Below are 19,742 nucleotides of genomic sequence, written 5' to 3' on the forward strand. Positions count from 1 at the left end.
AAAGCAAAGGATGATTAAATAGTGATGTACCTAGGCAGTGGTGGCTCAGCGGTTAAGGCTTTGGGTTACTGACCAGAAGGTCAGGGGTTCAAGCTCCAACACCACCAAGACACCACTGTTAGGCCCTTGAGCAAGGCCCTTGAACCTATCTGCTCCAGGGGCGCCGTATCATGGCTGACCCTGCACTCTGTCCCCAGCTTAGCTGGGATATGTGAAAAATAAATAATTTCACCATGTATATGCAGAAATGTATGTATAATGTGTGACAATTGATCAATTTTTTTATTTTACCTAATAGAAATGTTTAGCCACAGGACCTAAGATGTACAATTTCTCTTATACTTATATGTCAAATATAACCTAATTAGTTTTGATGCTGGTTGATAATCATGTACATGTTATATGTCAACTACCTACATACAAATATAAAATCATGTACCTGACACAGTGAATGTGAAGACCTTGTTGATTGGTGTTTTGAGAATGCAAGACCGATGAATTTCTTTGTTTTAAAATATTTGCATATGCCCTGTCCCTCTCTCAGTGTGTTCTGTCTATATGTGTTTGTTTACAGGGGGCCCAAATATCACCTTCTGGCTCACACAACCCTCAATCTCGCTCATGTCCAAGACAGCTTCCGCACACATGACCTCACCATCACAGGAAATGGTGAGCTGCCAAACTCTCTGATCTCTCCTCCTCTCTTTCTACAACTCTTTATTAAAACCCCTTTTTTTAAAGTCAATATAAATCCCTGTTTGCAACCCATTTCACTTCTGTAATGTGATGTGATGTATTTCTGTGTGAAATGGGATATTCAACAAGAAATCATGTAGGGCAGTTATTTTATTAATCAGGCATAGGGTAGTTAGTGAAAAGTGGGTGCTACATACCAGAATTTAGCCATCTCTGAATATTCATTTGCTAAAACAATGCCTGCATAGCTGTTTGACTGTTGGTTGGCATTATCTGAGACCCTCTGTGGCGTCAGTGACATCAGTAGAATAGTAATTTTGAGGAAGAGTAAGTAAATATATTTTGATTAAAGATTACATGGACTCAAAATAATTACTGGGAATAACGTTCCAAATAGAATGAAGTGAGAGAAAGTGGTCTGTTTGATTTAGAGATTGTAACACAAGTGCCACTGGGATATGATTTAAAGCACATTCGTTTTATGATATGCTAGTTTTCTTCACATTGCAGGTAATTCATTACAGACACCATACATCTAAAGGCCTATACAGTGTGTTTGTGCATGTGTGTGTCCATGCATGTGTGTGTGTGTGCATTATCGAAGTCTGTCAGATTTATGGTGTTAGGGTCATGCTCATAAACATCCCTGAATGGCCAGCCATGATGTGTAAAATGCCTATAAGAGGTGCTCTTGACCATCTTTATATACAAGGAGTTACTACAGGCAGTCTGTGTGTGGGTTGGACAGTCTGGCAAATGATAGTTTATTTACAGTAGAGTGCCACCTTGACATAATTTGAATAGCTTGTGTTTACTGTGTTCTGAAATAGTTTCTAACTTTGTTAGATCGTTCAACTTTCGCTGTAGGAGTGTTATTACTTTGAGGACTGTGACATTCTTTCGCTCGCTCTCTCTCTCTCTCTCTCTCTCTCTCTCTCTCTCTCTCTCTCTCTCTCTCTCTCTCTCTCTCTCTCTCACTGTAGAGGAGTGCTCTTTCTGGTTGCCTCTTTATGGCAGTGTATGTTGTCGTTTGGCTGCCCAACCTCATTGTATGACACAACAGATGATGAGTGGCTGCCTAAGAGTCAAAGTGAGAGACACACACATACATACACAAAATTTCATATCATATTCAGTTTTCTTGGGCTAACATTTTCATTCCTTTCTCAAGCTCGGAGGTGAGCCACAAGGCTGGACAAATGTCTATGGTGTCTTAAAAGGGACAAATCTCTTCTGTTATCACCAAAAAGAAGACATGGAGTCTAAGGTGGAGCCCATCTTAACAATTGGTATTAACAAAGTAAGCCACATTCAGTCCTGTTATGGCTATTTTAAGCGCACTCATTTATTCACATGGTATCAGGGGCTTTGGAAATATCATGAGATGTTTTACATAATGAATCTCATAACAGCATTATTGTAAATCATGGATTCTTCTCTTTTATAAAGAGATGTTTAACCCGTATTATGAGACACTCTGCTGTCAGAACTTTCTTCATTGCGTCACTAGTTATGAAAAGGCCTTTTGTTTGTCGTGGACGGGGTCTGGATCTTTCAGTGTCCCAAAGAGATGCATGTCATGAGCACAAAGGGCTTGTTTTAACCTTTTGAGAGCTGCACTATGAGTCTGCACATTCCTCAGCTCTCAGTTGACTGTGGTGCACTGGACAGATTCACTTGTGCTCCGCTGCCACCTATTGGTTGTAAATTTAATGACTATTTAAGACTGCACAAATGCATGTCAGAGAAAAACAGAAATACCGCAAAAGGAATCTTTCTAAAGTTCAGATATAGCTGGGTTATTTCACTTAAAAAACTGTGTTTTACCTATGAAGAACTACACATGTACAGTTCAGAATGTAAAAACAAAAAAGGCTGAATAAGACCATGAGTTGTCCTGTGTCACCTTGAAGGGGATTATTTTGCAATAACAACAGGCTGACTTTATGCCATTCCATTTATTACATGGTTACTTACTGTACCAAATAAACAGCTATGTAGAAATTTGGTTGCCTGAGATTATATATAATTCTGATATTATTACTATGGCTAATTATGCATTTTTCTGATATTATTAGTGTGGTTAATTATACATATTCTGATATTATTAATAACAGTTGACCATTATCATCATAATATCAAGTGCAATTCAATACAATAATGCATCATTTATATATTATTAAAATGCAAATATATATCTAATATATATATATATATATATATATATATATATATATATATATATATATTATACACAGTACTGTGCAAAAGTTTTAGGCACTTGTGAGAAATGTTGTATAGTGAAAATATTATTATTATTAGTAATACCATAAATAGTTTTGATTGATCAATTAATGTCGTACAAAGTCCAGTAAACATAAAACAAAGCTAAATTAATATTTTGTGTGACCACCCTTGTCATCAAAACGGCACCAATTCTCCTGGGTACACCTGTACACAGTTTTTAAGGCTCATGGCAGATAGGATGTTTCAAGCATCTTCTATGTGTTTAGGCTGTCTCAATTGCTTCTGTCTCTTAATGTAATCCCAGACTGACTCGATGTTCAGATGAATCCCATCTGCTGCAGGGCTCCTTGTTTTTCTATTCGCAAAAGAAATGTTTGGGAATCTAAAATCTATATTTTTTAATTAACACGCTAAAGCAGAAGATACAAATATCCATCTTAAGACAAAGGTTTTTGTGAAACATCTTACCTGCCTAAGACTTTTGCACAGTACTGTGTGTGTGTGTGTGTGTGTGTGTGTGTGTGTGTGTGTGTGTGTGTGTATGTGTGTATATGTGTATATGTATATATATATATATATATATATATATATATATATATATATATAATACTTATTTTTTGCATCTCTTTATCATAGGAGACGAGAATACGAGCAGCAGAGAAGGACCCTCACAGCAAGGCACAGAATATCTGTATCACTAACCAATATGGAGGAGAGGAGGTGACTCACACACTTGCGGCAGACAGCAGAGAGGACGCACAGTGCTGGATGGAAGCATTCTGGCAACAGTTCTATGATATGAGTGAGCAAATGACTAGATGAACTGTAAACTTACTAGAATGCACCATTGTTAGTCCCCCTTAACTGTGGTAAATAACTAGTAGCTAAAGTCTTTTTATAAAACCGTGGCTACAGCAATATGCATAAAGACATGATGTTCAATAAATATATTGATTCATAATTATTTACTAAACCTTTTTTAGTTTGTACACTGTTCATGGTTGCCAAGCAATTTAGGACATTTGCTATAGATAATTTTACATCTACTTAGAACACAGCTCATCAAACCATATTACAGTATATATTATTTAATTTGTTGTAGTGTTGATATTAAACGGATTGCTGGAAATAAGAAAATATATTTATAGTAAGAAAAGGATTGATGGAGATGACGCTGCCACCAAATAAGACTATAGTAGTATTGTTTTAGGGTGTTTTATACTGTTCCAGTGTACACTCACCTAAAGGATTATTAGGAACAACATACTAATACTGTGTTTGACCCCCTTTCGCCTTCAGAACTGCCTTAATTCTACGTGGCATTGATTCAACAAGGTGCTGAAAGCATTCTTTAGAAATGTTGGTCCATATTGATAGGATAGCATCTTGCAGTTGATGGAGATTTGTGGGATGCACATCCAGGGCACGAAGCTCCCGTTTCACCACATCCCAAAGATGCTCTATTGGGTTGAGATCTGGTGACTGTGGGGGCCATTTTAGTACAGTGAACTCATTGTCATGTTCAAGAAACCAATTTGAAATTATTCGAGCTTTGTGACATGGTGCATTATCCTGCTGGAATAGCCATCAGAGGATGGGTACATGGTGGCCATAAAGGGATGGACATGGTCAGAAACAATGCTCAGGTAGGCCGTGGCATTTAAACAATGCCCAATTGGCACTAAGGGGCCTAAAGTGTGCCAAGAAAACATCCCCCACACCATTACACCACCACCACCAGCCTGCACAGTAGTAACAAGGCACGATGGATCCATGTTCTCATTCTGTTTACGTCAAATTCTGACTCTACCATCTGAATGTCTCAACAGAAATCGAGACTCATCAGACCAGGCAACATTTTTCCAGTCTTCAACTGTCCAATTGTGGTGAGCTCTTGCAAATTGTAGCCTCTTTTTCCTATTTGTAGTGGAGATGAGTGGTACCGGTGGGGTCTTCTGCTGTTGTAGCCCATCCGCCTCAATGTTGTGCGTGTTGTGGCTTCACAAATGCTTTGCTGCATACCTCGGTTGTAACGAGTGGTTATTTCAGGCAAAGTTGCTCTTCTATCAGCTTGAATTAGTCGGCCCATTCTCCTCTGACCTCTAGAATCAACAAGGCATTTTCGCCCACAGGACTGCCGCATACTGGATGTTTTTCCCTTTTCACACCATTCTTTGTGAACCCTAGAAATGGTTGTGCATGAAAATCCCAGTAACTGAGCAGATACTCAGACCGGCCCATCTGGCACTAACAACCATGCCACGCTCAAAATTGCTTAAATCACCTTTCTTTCCCATTCTGACATTCAGTTTGGAGTTCATGAGATTGTCTTGACCAGGACCACACCCCTAAATGCATTGAAGCAACTGCCATGTGATTGGTTGATTAGATAATTGCATTAATGAGAAATTGAACAGGTGTTCCTAATAATCCTTTAGGTGAGTGTATAACATTTATTTTAGAGTGATTGATGTGTGATCAGCCTTGAGTTTGACTAAACCACTTCTGCCCCCTACAGGTCAATGGAGGCAGTGCTGTGATGACTTGATGAAGATTGAGCTGCCTTCACCACGGAAACCTGCCATAGTCACACCAAAGCAGGGCTCCCTATACCATGAGATGGGTGAGTGCATTCAAATCACTATATATACACTAATGAATGAAAGCTCTATATTTTTACAATATACACAACAGTAGCAATATAATACAACAGAGCTTTATATAGAGCCCAATTTGAACGAAATGAAAAACAGCAGAAAGTCATAATATTGAATAAAACGTCATTAAATTCAGGGGTAAAAAGTCAAAATTGAGATACAAATTATTTTATGAGATACTAAGTCATAATTATGAGATTAAAGTCAGAATTTCTAGATAAAAAGTCATTATATTGAAAGAAGTCAAAATTAAATAGTCAATATTGAGATACAATTATTTTATGAAATACTAAATCGTAATTATGAGATTAAAGTACACATTTTTAGATAAAAAGTAATTATATATTAAATGAAGTCATAATTATTAGATAAAAAGTAATTATATATTAAAGTAAGTCATAATTTTGAGATAAAAATTCATAATAATGAGACAGTCATATTGAAAGTCAAAATAATGAGATGCGTTAGGTTGAAATAAAAAGGTCGAAATTAGGAGATGTAATATTAAGATAAAAAAAATCATAATTATGAGATTAGAAGTCATTTATGAAATACTAAATCAAAATTATGAGATCAAAAAGTCAATTATGATGTAAGTCACAATTATGAGACAAAATAAATCAACATTTTAATTATGACTCACATCTCTCAATAAATCATAATTGAGAGATGTGAGTCATAATTAAAATGTTGATTTATTTTGTCTTTATTTTATTATTTATTATTTTATTTTGTTGATTTAGTAACTCATAATTTTGACCAAAGCACAATTAGATTTTTATGTGGTGTAAATGGGCTTCCATACAGATCTGTCTGTGGATCTAACACTATCATGTGTACTGAACTGCACGTTCTATTCGTCTCTCAGATCTGAGCCTCTTTCTGTATAAATGTCAATCTCTTTTTAACTGCTAAATCACAAAACTATTGTCGCTGACAAACTGACACTCTTTTTCTCTCTTTTTCTGTCTTCTTTTCTTTGTATTATTTTCTCTGTGGTTTTAATGTCTCTTCACTGTTCTTACTGTCATTTCCCTTGTCTGTTTTTACCTCGTCTTTCCACACTTCTGATTTTTCATACACCCTTCCGTTTGATCCTTTACATTTCTCTTTGCACAAATGGTTTCATCCAAACATCCACTTTATAAATACCCTACACACTGTATGATTATTTGGTTACTACATCTCCCGCTCCCTCCCTTCAACTCTACATTTGTTGCCCCTGCGTGCATTTTGCTAACCCCCTCCTCATCAGTGGCCCCTCTCTCGGCCCCTGCGTCCTGTGAGGGGCTCTTGCTGCAGGATAACGCTGTCTCTGCTGAGATTCGTGCTCTGCTCTCCTCCTATTACAGTGACAGGTGAAGTAACTGTGATGAGAAATTTTACCTAACTTACCTCTCTTCCCACATAAAGCTGCTATTGCTGAGTCTCAGAGCTGATCTGTGAGGACCAAGACGTCTCATGTGTTGTCATGTTTTTAATCGGTGACCTTAATTAGATTTAAAATAATCTGCTAACCATTGACTAAATACAATAAATAATACATTTAGTGTTATACATAATAATACCAGAGAAAATTTAAATTTTATACATTTTATTTACTTGATCTATTTATTTATTATTTAATTTGGCATTTATATTATGATTTTTTACAATCCTCCTTCAGTTCCATCATGACTCCCTAGTGATTCCCATCTTTGATTTTTGATGGAAATTACAGCGAGGGTGTGAGGGAAAGACTTAACAGACTTACAGTTTCATCATTGGGCTGTACTTCAATTTAAAGTGTTTTTGGATTGTTCCTCATCCTGATTCTAAAACGACTATGTAAAATAAGCTTGTGACTGAAAATCAGCTAGTGGCACTCCAGCCTCAGAGGCATCAGCCTAAGTGAATTTATTCACACTGTATAGTAATATACATTTTTCATTGTGACACGTTTTACTTCCTTTGCAGTTATTGACACCTCTGACGACATCGGAACGGTCACTGACATCCTGGCGCGTCGTATTAAAGATTTTGAGCTGAGGTCCCATCATGCAGCGCCGCCTCACTGGATGTCCTTGTTCGAAGAAGATCCCCCAAGAACTCCCCTCAATCATCAGCACCGCCGTATCGCGCACCTGCCCCCACAATCGCCCAGCCCTCGCCTGCACAGCCGTCAACCCCGGAGCCCAAAGTGCTACCGAACGCCCGGTATTCTCTCCTCCAATGTCAGCCTGACGTCAGACAGTGACAGCCTGGCCAGTGCCAGCCCCTGCTTCCGCCAGGCATGGTCCTCCGACATCCCTTGTTCTTCCAATCGCATCCGCCCCAGAACCCTCTCCCTGGACGCCAAGCTCTCCACTCTGCGTGGTCGAGGTTATGGCGGCTTCCAGTGCACCTGCCAGCCTCCGTCCACTGGCTCTATGTCTACTCGACCTACTCAAACTGCCCTGTCCTGCTCCAGTTCAACTTCTAGCAACAGCTCCAGCGAGGGAAGTAACAGCCAAGAGTCAGACCTGGGGTTCTCCAGACCATCCAGTGCTCGCCGAAGCCTCAGGAATCTGAGAGTCAAGCTGGACCCTAGGAACTGGATGCAGAGTCAGGTGTAGCTTTCATACTTCCTCCTATGTAAGAACTTTACTGGTGTATCAGAGCCATCAAATATTCCTGTGTCCCCCTGGAAAGAACTGGGATTCCTGAGGTCATGTATGCTCAACGGCCATCTCTATAGGTCCATACAAATCAAGTGAATGGTAACCAGACCTTTCAAGCTTCAGAAATCAAATAAAATCTGCATAACAGTAATCCATATGACTCCAGTGGTTTAATCAACATCTTCAGAAGTGATAATATAGGTGTGGGTGAGAAACAGATCAATATTTAAATATTTTTTGTATTAATGTATATTTGTATAAATGAAAGTGAAAGTGGAGGTTGTCAAAAGGATTGAAATTTGTATCTGTTTCTCACACAAAGTGATTGCATCACTTCAGAAGATATTGATTAAACCACTGGAGTCGTTTGGATTACTTTTATGCTGCCTTTATTTGATTTCTGAAGCTTGAAAGGTCTAGTCACCATTCAATTGATTTGAATTGACCTTCTGAAATCTTTGTGTTGTGCAGAAGAAAGTCATACACATCTGGGATGGCATGAGTGTGAGTAAATGATGAGAGAATTTTCATTTTTGGGTGAACTATCCCTTTAACTTCATAGTCATTTTAGTGCACTCACAAGAATGGGAATTATATTTAACAAATTTGACTTTGGACATCCAAACCCCACACTCGTATGTGTTTCTTGAACGTTTAATAAAAAAAAAAAATCTTTATGGGGCATTGTCATGAACAGATAAAGGCCCTCCCCAAACTGTCACCACAAAGTCGGAAGCACAATTCTCTAGAATGTCAATGTTGGCGATTCTCACAAAACCAGTCAAGAAAATGTCCTGGTTTTATTTTACTTCAAAATCAAAAGAAACTATTTTGCATATAGAAAATAGTCACAATGCCAAAAATCTTAATGGTCCTAAATGTATGTCTAAATATGCTTTTTGTAAAATATAATTTCAGATTTTTGAGAATGTTTTTGTGGTTAAATATGACAAGCAAGTTTTCTTGATAGGTTGCATGTAAACCCTTGTATGGTGTAGCGTTATGATTTGTCTTGCCTGAAATGACTGGAATAACCAAACCCATTAATTAGAAGGGGGTGGCCACATACTTTTGGCCACATAATGTAAATGGACCACAAAGACCGATGCTTTGCCATGCTAGACTGTTCTAAAGTTCTGAGGATTAATCATCACTAACATTAAATACTTGCAAATATTACAGGTTCAACTGATTGAACTGAAACATTGTTTTAATAGATAAACCTACCATGTGTGAAAGCTATCTTATCACTGATATGAATTCCAACTTATTGAGTGACACTGCACATTAAGAATTTCAACTTGCAAGAAGAAAGTCTTCTAACAGACGGTCATTAGTTTAAATTATGTATCATCTGTTCCTCGTTGGTTATGTGAATAAGGACATTGCCAATGACTGACTTTCTTTTAAAATCATTCATCACAAAATGCTCTTTGCATGGCTTCAATGTATAGTATATGCAAAGATGCAAACGTCTCAAAACTCTAAATTACATGGGATATAATGTGACTCTGTTTACTAATATTAACTGTGATGACCTCAGGAATACTGTACATAAGTTATCTCACTCTGTAAATGTGAACCCTATGTTGTCAATAGATCGCCATGAATCTCATAAAGTTAAACATTATTAAACACATTAACCACAATTCGACACAAGCAATGAAATATGTTTGGAATTTCGGGTTACAACTGGGTGCTTTGTTTTAATGGTGCTTAGTTTTGAGCTAGTGCAGTAAAAGCACTGTGTGAAGGTTTGCAAAGGCACTACTATGCAAAGCTACAACAGCTCAAAGTAGATCATTTACATGCAGTAATTTAAGCTTGCATTATTTCCTCCTTGTTGGTTTTAAAATGCATTATGTGGTTCTAAAATGTGCATTTCATGCCTAAGTCTCTGTGTAAAGTCTTTCAGATCTGGTCAGATAAATTGTCAGGTTTTACTTGTTTGAAGAGGCCAATATTTAAAATATTAGCACTATTAACAATAATACAAGTCTAGTTAGGTAACCATTATAGTGATATCAGTATAACGTCAGGTGTGGTTTTACAATCTATCTTGTCATAACAAAAATAATGTAACATTTCTGATAGTTTAACTTTAATGCAGAAAGATTATCTGCATAATATATGAGGTATTCAAACATGTATTATATGTTTGAATTGAGATAAACAATTACAGATGTCAGCTATTTTTTTTTCTTCATAATATCATCTATAGTGTATTATAAATGTCAGACAGGTGGAAGTGTAGAAAATATGGATGAGATTAAACTTAAATTCAGAAGTTGTAGAGACTAGGTTTGTCTTAGTACTGTGATGACACTGACTTCAAAATGAACAGTTCTCAACTGGTAAAAGGGACACTGAGTTGTATTTAAAAAATCTGTAAATTCAATCAAACACTTTTTGTGTTATTGTAAAGTTTTGTAATTTACAATTATAATTTTGTTCTTTTACTAAAGTTGTATTTTACCATATTAATTTTTGTCAAATAAATGTATATTGACATATTATCACATGAGTAAAGCTCCAAGTATCCTGGTAGATAACCTGGTGAATGTTAACCTGGAGGTGAGTCTGCATGCACATTGTCTTTGGAGAAATATTCCATTGATCATGTACAATAATAATACATTATAAAGAATTCAATTAAAAGTAAAAGCAACAGTTTTGTGTGGGCATAGTTTCTTTTTTAATTCTTGCAGTGCTAGTGTCAAATGATTTTTACTAGAAAATGGAAAATATAAAGTTTCAATGAACACAACTAAATATTCAAGATGGAAAACTCAATATGACCCAAATTGTTGACCAGTAAAGTGAATCCCTTTAATTTTACCTCATGCATTAACATATATTGAATATGGTTTCTTGATGATCATGATACTCAATATGAAAGCAGTGTAGTGACTATATTCTTAATGTCCTGTATACAGTAAAGCATTAATGCTGCATGTGAAAAAGAAAAAAAATATTTCAGAGGAAATACTTCAGAGGAAAGAAGTGACTAAAAGAGAGCAAGCTAAATGTACTGGTGCAATTCTTCTATTGTTTGATACTGTATTCATTCAATGACATTAGTTAGTTGGAAAAACTACTAATTACTGAAATCCATGAAAGTTCAAAGGATTAAACAGACCCTTACTAGAAGGAAATATGTCTATAGTCAGAGATAAATAAATTACATAGAAAACCAACAATACATGAATTCTATAGTATTTACAGAACAGTGAACATGAGAAAATGTAATTTTGGAGAGAGAAGGTTCAAGGCAACCTTTTACAAGAGTAAAGACAACACAACTATAGTAACAGTTTAGGATGACGTGCCTTTATCTGGGGCATAATGATGGAAGAGAAGCATTATGACCCCATAAAGTTTGGTTCATCCACACCACTATTTTATCAATTAATCCTTAATTTCTTAGAAAAAAACAATATTAAAGGGATAGTTCACCCAAAATGAAAGTGGAGTGGTGGTGATGTAGTGGGCTAAAGCACTGAACTAGTAAGCAGATGGTTGTTGGTTTGATCCCCACAGCCACCACCATTGTGTCCTTGAGCAAGGCACTTAACTCCAGGTTGCTCTGGGGGGATTGTCCCTGTAATAAGTGCACTGTAAGCCGCTTTGGATAAAAGCATCTGCCAAATGCGTAAATGTAAAATGACCATTTACTCTCCGTCATGCCATCCCATATGTGTATGACTATCTTCTGCTGAACACAAAGATTTTTAGAAGAATATTTCATCTTGTATGTTCATACAATGCAAGTTCTTTAAAGCCACCATTCACTTGCATTGAATGGACCTACAGAGCTGAAATATTCTTCTAAAAAGGTTTATTTGTGTTCAGCAGAAGAAAGAAAGTCATTCACTTCTGGACTGGGTCTTTACTTGGTTATCAAGTAAACGATGAGAGAATTTTCATTTTTGGGTTAACTAATCCTTTAACATGTTGGTTTCTGTTAATAATATTTAGCGCATATAAACCCGAGTTCACATTTGTAAGTTATGGACATGATTTTGCCAAGTGAGACAAATTTGGGCGATTGTAAAATTCTGGTCATAGGGTAAAATTGGCAGTCTTCATTCGCTTAGTGTAACATGTTCACCAACAGCCAATTGATTGCCTTTGTGATTAATCTTACTCTTCGACAAAGTTCTGACCTTGTCAGAAATTGTTGCACAATGTGACTGCTCCTATGATGGGCAGATGTCATAATATAATCAGCGCTGTCAATCAGGACAACTGGGACCAAAGTCTTGGCTACGATATGTACCGTACAGTCTGACCTAATGTCACTCAATGTGCCATAGCTCTTACCCAAGAACTCACTGGGATTACCTCATACAGTCTGACCAGCAACAATCTAAAAGGACCATAAAAATCATACAGTGTGCACTTGGCTTAAGACACCAATAGGGTTTCAGTAAACACATCTTTGCATCAAAGAAAACATGGCATGTTATGTCTATATACTCTAGTTTACAACAAGTCGTATAATAACAGCTGTCAATTTATTAAAAATAAATCACTGCTACGATGACATAATGCTTGTTTGTTCTGAAAAAAAGTTACTATACTCAGGGCCATCTGATTTGTTATTGTTAGTTGGAGTTACGTGTTCAAGGCCATAAACTACGCTCCCCAATTGACATTTTCACCTCCGTTTAGGTATCATTTAGCACCTCAGTAAAAAATGTGCAATAATAAATGATGTAATGTGTAGATAATACATGTATGTAATGTGTAAAGAATCTGCAAAAATTATTATTTGTGTACATTTCTAACCGAAATCAGTATCTAAGCTCACATTGTGTGAGCATCTTGCAGTTGATGTTCATTAAAGTCTTCATTGTCTATTTTGGCTGCTTGTTTTGGAACACAAGGAATTGTTGGCTAAGATCTGATTATAAACATTTTTTTCATGTGACACTTGTATCAAAGTACTTGGTACATCTTCATATACTTGGTTTCGAGGTTCTTAGTCCCTGAGAATGATTAAAAAGGGGGGTGAGGAACCGTTCTTAAAGGAAACACTTTTAGATGGTCTCTACATAATTGGCAGGGAAGAGACCCTGGCGTCCATCTTTGCTAGAACCCCTCCACCACGCTTTATCAATTGTTTCCACATCACTGATGATGTCACCAGGTTCAAAAGAGATTTCTGTTTCATCCTCTGTTGAGAATAGAGAAGTTTCAAATGACATGTTCAAATGAGATTTCATGTTTTCATTTTGTGTGTATGACATTAACAATAAATGATGTATTGTTTAAGACAGCAACACTAACCTGCTTGGTAGTCATACAAAGCTCTTACACGAAGAAGTCTATCTGGTGATGACTAAGGTACAAAGGAGAACAAAAACTTCAGTTGCATTAATTAAATATTTTATTACATTAAGAATTTTAATTAGGGCTGTCAATTGATTAATGAATCAAATTAATCACAAATAAACAGTTGCCGAAATTAACAATAATTCAATATATAATAATCAAAATAATTATGAATGTACTGTGGCAAGAAAAAGTATGTGAACCCTTTGGAATTAGCTGGTTTTCTGCTTTACTTGGTCATAAAATGTGATAGACAAACACAATGTGCTTAATCTAACAACACACAAACAATTATAATAATTAATGTCTTTATTGAACATATGCTATTAAACATTCAGATCACTGTAGAAAAAGTAAGTGAACCCCTGGATTTAATAACTGGTCGATCCTCTTTTGGCAGCAATAATGTCAACCTAGCATTTCTGGTAGCTGCGGATTAAACCTGCACAACATTCAGAAGGAATTTTGGACCATTCTTCCTTACAGAACTGCTTCAGCTCAGCCATATTCTTAGCATGTCTGGTGATAACGGCTCTCTTGAGGTCATTACCTGTTTAATGTTTTCCGTATAGTTTGAACAGAGATGTTCCAATGTAACCAGTTCCAATGATTCCTTCAAGTCTTAAGCTGTAACTCTAGGGTTCTTTTTTTTTTTTTACCTCATTGAGCATTCTGTGGTGTGCCCTTTGAGTTTTCTTGGCTTGACGACCACTTTTAGGGAGAGTAGCTACAATACCTAAGACACACTATCTAAGCTCTTCGAGATAACTTTGTAACCATTTACAGACTTATGCAAAGCAATAATTAATTTAGCATGTTCCACACCAGCAGATGCTTCTTGTGAATAACAAAATCAAAAGTCAAAGTAGCTCTAACCCACACCTCCAATCTCAGTTCATTAATTGTATGCCAGGTTTGCCAATTCCTGACTGTAATTAACTTTTGTTGACATCATTAGCCTAGGGGTTCTTTTTCTACAGCACTGTGAATGTTTAATGGGATGTGTTCAATAAAGACATGAAAGATTAGAATTGTTTGTCTGTTGTTGTCATAAACACATTGTGTTTGTCTATACTTGTGACTTTGATGAAGATGAGTTTACATTTTATGAACAATTAATGCAGAATATCAGCTAATTCCAAATGGTTCACATACTTTTACTTGCCACTGTATATAATAAATACGGTTTAATAATTCTGATAATTCTAATACATTACATTACTGTTGCAGACAAGTAAATCATTGATACAAAAAGTGACTTTAGATGTCAATGTTTTATTTGGTTTCACAGTCAAACAAAACATGCATGCAAGCGGTGCTGCTTGGGTGTAAAGCAATTCCCACTGGCGCTCTTTAGTTAAGATTTAGAATCAAACTCTAAACTGACAAAATGTATGTACAGTTGGGGGCATGATTAATAGTCTTTTTTTAAAGCATTCATTTTTCATATAATTAATTGCACTGAATTAACTTTTTTGTGAGTTATGATGTCTGGTTTTGTTGTTACCTCGCCATTCTCGGTCACCAGCTCTGTCTGGATTTCATCATCATCTTCCTCTTCATGATTAACTGTGTAACAGTACCTCTCAGGTGTGCTATGCTCAGATACATCAACATCCTCTTCTTAAAACCAAAAACATAAGTAAAAGCTCATCACAAATGAGACAACAAAACTTTATAACTACCACTGAAAACATGTACCATTCACTGGTCTGCCACATTCTGATTCATCTTCAGTAAACAGATCATGCTCTGATGTGTTCACAAACAACTCTGGGTACATAATAATAGAAACATGCCAATCACACCCAAACTCAAACATTCTGTATCTCATATTCTGCCTAAGTGTTTCTATCACCTTGGTTTTCTGGTAGGTCTTCGTCAATCTCATCATCTTCCAAGTCCTCTTCTAAGGTTGGTACTACAGTTCTACCTGGCTCAGGTCCTGACTGCGCCACATCTGGAAGGAATTCCTCAGATTCTACAGCAGGCTGCTCCTCAGAGCCTAGTTCCTCCTCAGACTCTAACTCTGGTTCCAGCTCTTGCTCCTCAACCTTCTCCAGGGGGCTAATGCCACTATTCTCATCCACAGTCTCCAATTGTTCTTCTACTGTTTTCACTTCATCTTCAAAATGTGTGGTGATCTTGTTATCTGAAGATAAGGTGGTTGAAAGTTTCCCTGGTTCCTCCCCCTCTTCTTCGTCTACTTCAACCAGCACAGTCTTGGCAGTGAGGTACGCGTCTGACTTTAGTTCACACAGCATTCGGGAGCCAGTTACAAGCTCTGAGAGAGATGTTAAGAATAAGAGTCAATCTACACTCAAAGCAAAAAAAAAACTTTAAACCATGGGATTTCAATCTTTTCAAACAAGATACCCCTTGATGGATAAAGACATGGGACCCCCTGTTACCTATTGTATAAAATCGCATTTAGCCTGTAATGATGATAATAATAGGGCCAGTGGTGGGACAGCGGTTAAGGCTCTGGGTTACTGACTGAAAGTTCGGGGGTTCAGGCCCCAGCACCGCCAGAATACCACTGTTGGGCCCTTGAGCAAGGCCCTTTACCCTATCTGCTCCAGGGGTGCTGTTTCATGGCTGACCCTGCGCTCTGACCCCAGCTTAGTTGGGATATGCAAAAAAAAACTGCATTTCATTGGCTCTATACCTGTACTCTGCACAATGACAATAAAGTTGAATCTTAATCTTAATAATAATAATAATTATTATTAAAAATAATAAGTTGCATTTAGCTAATAATAGTCCCATATTAATGTATTTACATATATTGTAATGCTTATATTGCAAAGCTATTAAAATCATATTCCTCTATTTACATTTGAATTGTAATTAAAGCTAATGTGTAATGTTTTTTATGTTAAAATACTTTCTTTTATCCCCGCTTAATACGCAGAGGTAACTAATAGTAAACTATTTTTAGGTTGGTTTTCCCAAAAAAGTGTAAACACTGTACGTCTTTGGCTCTTCCAAACTGACACAGCAACATTCACTCGATTAGTGTTATGAAATTGCAGATGGAGGAAGTATTCAGAAAACCATTTTGAAAGCAATATTTATTTTTTCCAATTCTGTACACTTCAATTTTAAAGGAATGTTTTGGGCTCAATAAAAGTTAAGTTCAATTGACAACATTTGTGGCATAATGTTGATTGCCACTCAAAATTATTTTGTGCTGTCACTCATTTATTAACAAAAAACTTTTGCAAATTAACAAAAATTTTTATTGAATGGCCCCATTCACTTCAATTGTGAGTGCCAATCTGTAACTTGTATATTTTATGTATATTTTAATATATATTTTAAAAAACAAGGGGCGAGCTTGTTGTGGTAATCAACATTATGCCACAAATGCTGTCAATTGAGCTTAACTTGTAATGAACCCGGAACGTTCCTAGCATGACTTTTAATGCAGGAGGTAAAATGAACTTTAAAATTCAAAGCCAAACTTTAGCTTTGGTTGAAGTTAATTCAATATTTTATTTACATTTCACAAAATGTAATTAACAATTTTCACAAGATTTTTCAACCACTGTTGAAGCCCCCTACTTTGGACCATTCATTGTTGTTACACTACACAAAAACCGGAGTGAATTCAGTGAACTCACCCTTATCGTCCATCAGAGTGTCATCAGAGAGTGGAACTGGAGGAAGTTCTGGTGCATTAGCAAGTTCTTTCCTGGTAATGTCATATGTGAATGTCTCAGACTTATCTTGACTGCCCAGCAGCTTTGGAGATGCAGAGAAAGCTGAATCTTGGGCTTGAAGAGGTGGACGGCTAGGTGGTGACTGGGGTGGAGGTGGTTTAAAGACATGCAGACTGGTTAAAGATGACACTGGTGAGATAGAGCGCTGAATGGGTGATGTGGGAGGAGATGTTGCAGATGTTTGAGTGTGCTGTGGTGAGGGGATTGTACGGTAGGGTGGACTGAGTGGGGATGCAGGACATTTGAAGGATGTGGATGAGGTGCGGCAGAAGGGAGACTTAACAGTGGGGATGAGAGGGGAAGTGGGACCAGAAATGGAGTTGGCCCTCTCAAAGATGAAAGCCGTGTCCGTCAAACTGCGCTGATAGCGACGGAATGGTGATTTGACTGAGGACCAGAACAAAAAAGAACTACAATAACTACAATACAGTTTTTCGGCCAAAGCTGATTAATCAGGCAATATTTGGGTATCACTGTGCCCACTTGGCCCAATTCTGATTAATAAAAGAGGTGTTTGTGTATACCTTGCAATCAATAAATTGTATAATTCAAAATATTAAAATGCATGTTTAATTCTTAATAATGAATCTTATTTGCTGTCATTAAATGGTCTGATTCAGCAATTATTAAAAATAATTCAAATCAATTAGAAAAATGATTCAGCAAATGTTAAATTAAATCAGCTTAATTATAAACATTATTCAGCTAAATATAATTCTGCAATTTTAAAATGTATTTTAAAATATTTAATTAAGCTTATTTGCAATTCTTAACTGTTTTATAAATATTGCCATGATATTGGCTACTCTGCTCTCTAGATTGTATCGCATAAGCCAAAATCCTATTTCATTCAACCACTATAATTAACACTGTAAGCTGATGCCTGTAAGCTGATTAGATGTGCTGTGAATCTCTGAAGGCCATGTTTACCTGAGCGTGGAGATCCAGGGCTTGAGGAGTTTTGTGAGGAGGCAGATAGCTGCCTGAAAAACTCTCTTGCATTAATGGTGCCCTGAGAAACAAGTGCTGCTGCCTCCTAATGGACAAAAGAAGCTTGTGATTTTTCAATGAAGCCACAATTTATCTATAAACGATTAAGGAATAGTAGTGAATGTCACTAGTATTAAAGTAAATTATAGCAGGAGTTAAAGGCAAAGGCAACCCAGAAGAGCCAACAGAAAATGTGTGAAACCAGAAATGTCACTGACCACAACAATCAAGTTTCGAAAAGCAGACAGCAGAGTAATTACATAGTATGTACACAAGTGCAGTTAATACATTTAGTAACTATACTTTTAATTTACATTAAGACTATAAAGATTTAATCCAAGGATTTCTGTACGGATTTAACATTAGTTAACATGAACTAACAATGAACAACACTTGCATTTATTAATCCAAGTTAATGTTAATATAAATCAAAAGTTGTATTAGTTAACATTGGTTAATGTTACTTTTAACTTTTAGCTGATACATGCATTACAATTTTACAGACTTTCTCTCGCTGTAAGAAAGCCTATTAGCTATAAAAAAATTTTTTTTAAAAGGATGTGTCCCACCCAAATTTCCATCAACACAAGACAGAAAACTGTGCTTGTAAAGACATTTCATGCGGTATTTAATCTGATTAATTTAAAAAGTGGATAAATTTACTGCTGCTTTCTCTATGGATTCGCTGTGTCTGAGTCGCGCCCTCATGTCATCCTCATGCTTTCTCTGCTGATGCTCCTGTAAATTACACAAAGAACCCCAATATCATAACAGTATATGAATGCATTTAATCATTTCACTGTGCTAGTAAATTAAAATGTTAAAAAGTGAACAACAAGATTTTAAAAGCTCAGTAGCATAACATACACTCATTAAACACTCACCCATCTCACTTTCTCCTCTTTTCTAGTCTCTTCATCAATCCGAGCCTGAATTCTCCTGTTAATAGAAAAGTAATGTTGAATTTATCCCCCCACAGAGTGAAGGGCCTCTTTTATCTAGTGTACAGAACAAACCTTTGCTCTTCAATCATCTGTAGCTTTTCATTCATCTTTCGGTCTCTTTCTTCAGCCTCTTTTTTTTCCTGGAAAACTCTTTCTCTCTCCCAGCGCCGTCTGTCTTCTACAGCCCTCCGACGTTCCTCCTCTTTTCGTTCCTCTTCCTCACGCTAACACACATATTATGTTTACTAGACATATGCAAGCACTATTAATATTTTGCAATATTTTGCCATTTTTTTTAAATTATCTGACATACAGTATATTATCATAGGTTATCTCTGGAATACTTTATTCTGACTGGTGAATCGCAGCATTCTGAGGTAAAATATTTTTGTATAAGGACTGCTAATCCTACGGCCTCACTTTTAACATAATAAAATAAAATAAAAAAACTAAATTCAATGTTTCATGTCCATTCTTTATTTACTTGGTAAGAAGCCATTTAATAAG

The 19,742-nt window shown here is 36.5% G+C and overlaps 3 protein-coding genes across 7 annotated transcripts in view; 1 reads left to right on the plus strand and 2 right to left on the minus strand.

Moving 5' to 3' along the window:
- LOC127633275 (rhotekin-like) overlaps nucleotides 1-10,756 on the plus strand; it is a 98,935-nt gene extending 88,179 nt beyond the window's left edge. For 3 of the 4 annotated variants that reach the window (XM_052112256.1, XM_052112266.1, XM_052112274.1), the window contains exons 7-12: nucleotides 575-669; nucleotides 1,680-1,786; nucleotides 1,868-1,996; nucleotides 3,580-3,745; nucleotides 5,462-5,566; nucleotides 7,557-10,756. In XM_052112256.1, the coding sequence (XP_051968216.1) occupies nucleotides 575-669; nucleotides 1,680-1,786; nucleotides 1,868-1,996; nucleotides 3,580-3,745; nucleotides 5,462-5,566; nucleotides 7,557-8,194 (1,240 nt within the window). In that variant the 3' untranslated portion in view covers nucleotides 8,195-10,756. Of the gene's footprint in view, nucleotides 1-574; nucleotides 670-1,679; nucleotides 1,787-1,867; nucleotides 1,997-3,579; nucleotides 3,746-5,461; nucleotides 5,567-6,855; nucleotides 6,959-7,556 lie in introns of all 4 variants that reach the window. The other variant, XM_052112283.1, reaches the window with a different exon arrangement.
- LOC127633288 (zinc finger protein 99-like) overlaps nucleotides 1-19,742 on the minus strand; it is a 301,889-nt gene that overhangs the window by 86,582 nt on the left and 195,565 nt on the right. The gene's annotated exons all lie outside the window — the stretch shown is intronic.
- LOC127633266 (drebrin-like protein B) overlaps nucleotides 8,223-19,742 on the minus strand; it is a 79,341-nt gene continuing 67,821 nt past the window's right edge. Inside the window, exons 7-15 of one of the 2 annotated variants that reach the window (XM_052112240.1) lie at nucleotides 19,308-19,459; nucleotides 19,176-19,230; nucleotides 18,955-19,029; nucleotides 18,232-18,337; nucleotides 17,203-17,688; nucleotides 15,435-15,860; nucleotides 15,084-15,196; nucleotides 13,532-13,583; nucleotides 8,223-13,418 (exon numbers count right to left, since the gene is read on the minus strand). In XM_052112240.1, coding sequence (XP_051968200.1) covers nucleotides 13,282-13,418; nucleotides 13,532-13,583; nucleotides 15,084-15,196; nucleotides 15,435-15,860; nucleotides 17,203-17,688; nucleotides 18,232-18,337; nucleotides 18,955-19,029; nucleotides 19,176-19,230; nucleotides 19,308-19,459 — 1,602 coding nt within the window. In that variant the 3' untranslated portion in view covers nucleotides 8,223-13,281. Of the gene's footprint in view, nucleotides 13,419-13,531; nucleotides 13,584-15,083; nucleotides 15,200-15,434; nucleotides 15,861-17,202; nucleotides 17,689-18,231; nucleotides 18,338-18,954; nucleotides 19,030-19,175; nucleotides 19,231-19,307; nucleotides 19,460-19,742 lie in introns of both variants that reach the window. The other variant, XM_052112232.1, reaches the window with a different exon arrangement.

Source organism: Xyrauchen texanus, chromosome 3, assembly GCF_025860055.1.
Source record: "Xyrauchen texanus isolate HMW12.3.18 chromosome 3, RBS_HiC_50CHRs, whole genome shotgun sequence".
Taxonomy (NCBI): Eukaryota; Metazoa; Chordata; class Actinopteri; order Cypriniformes; family Catostomidae; genus Xyrauchen; species Xyrauchen texanus.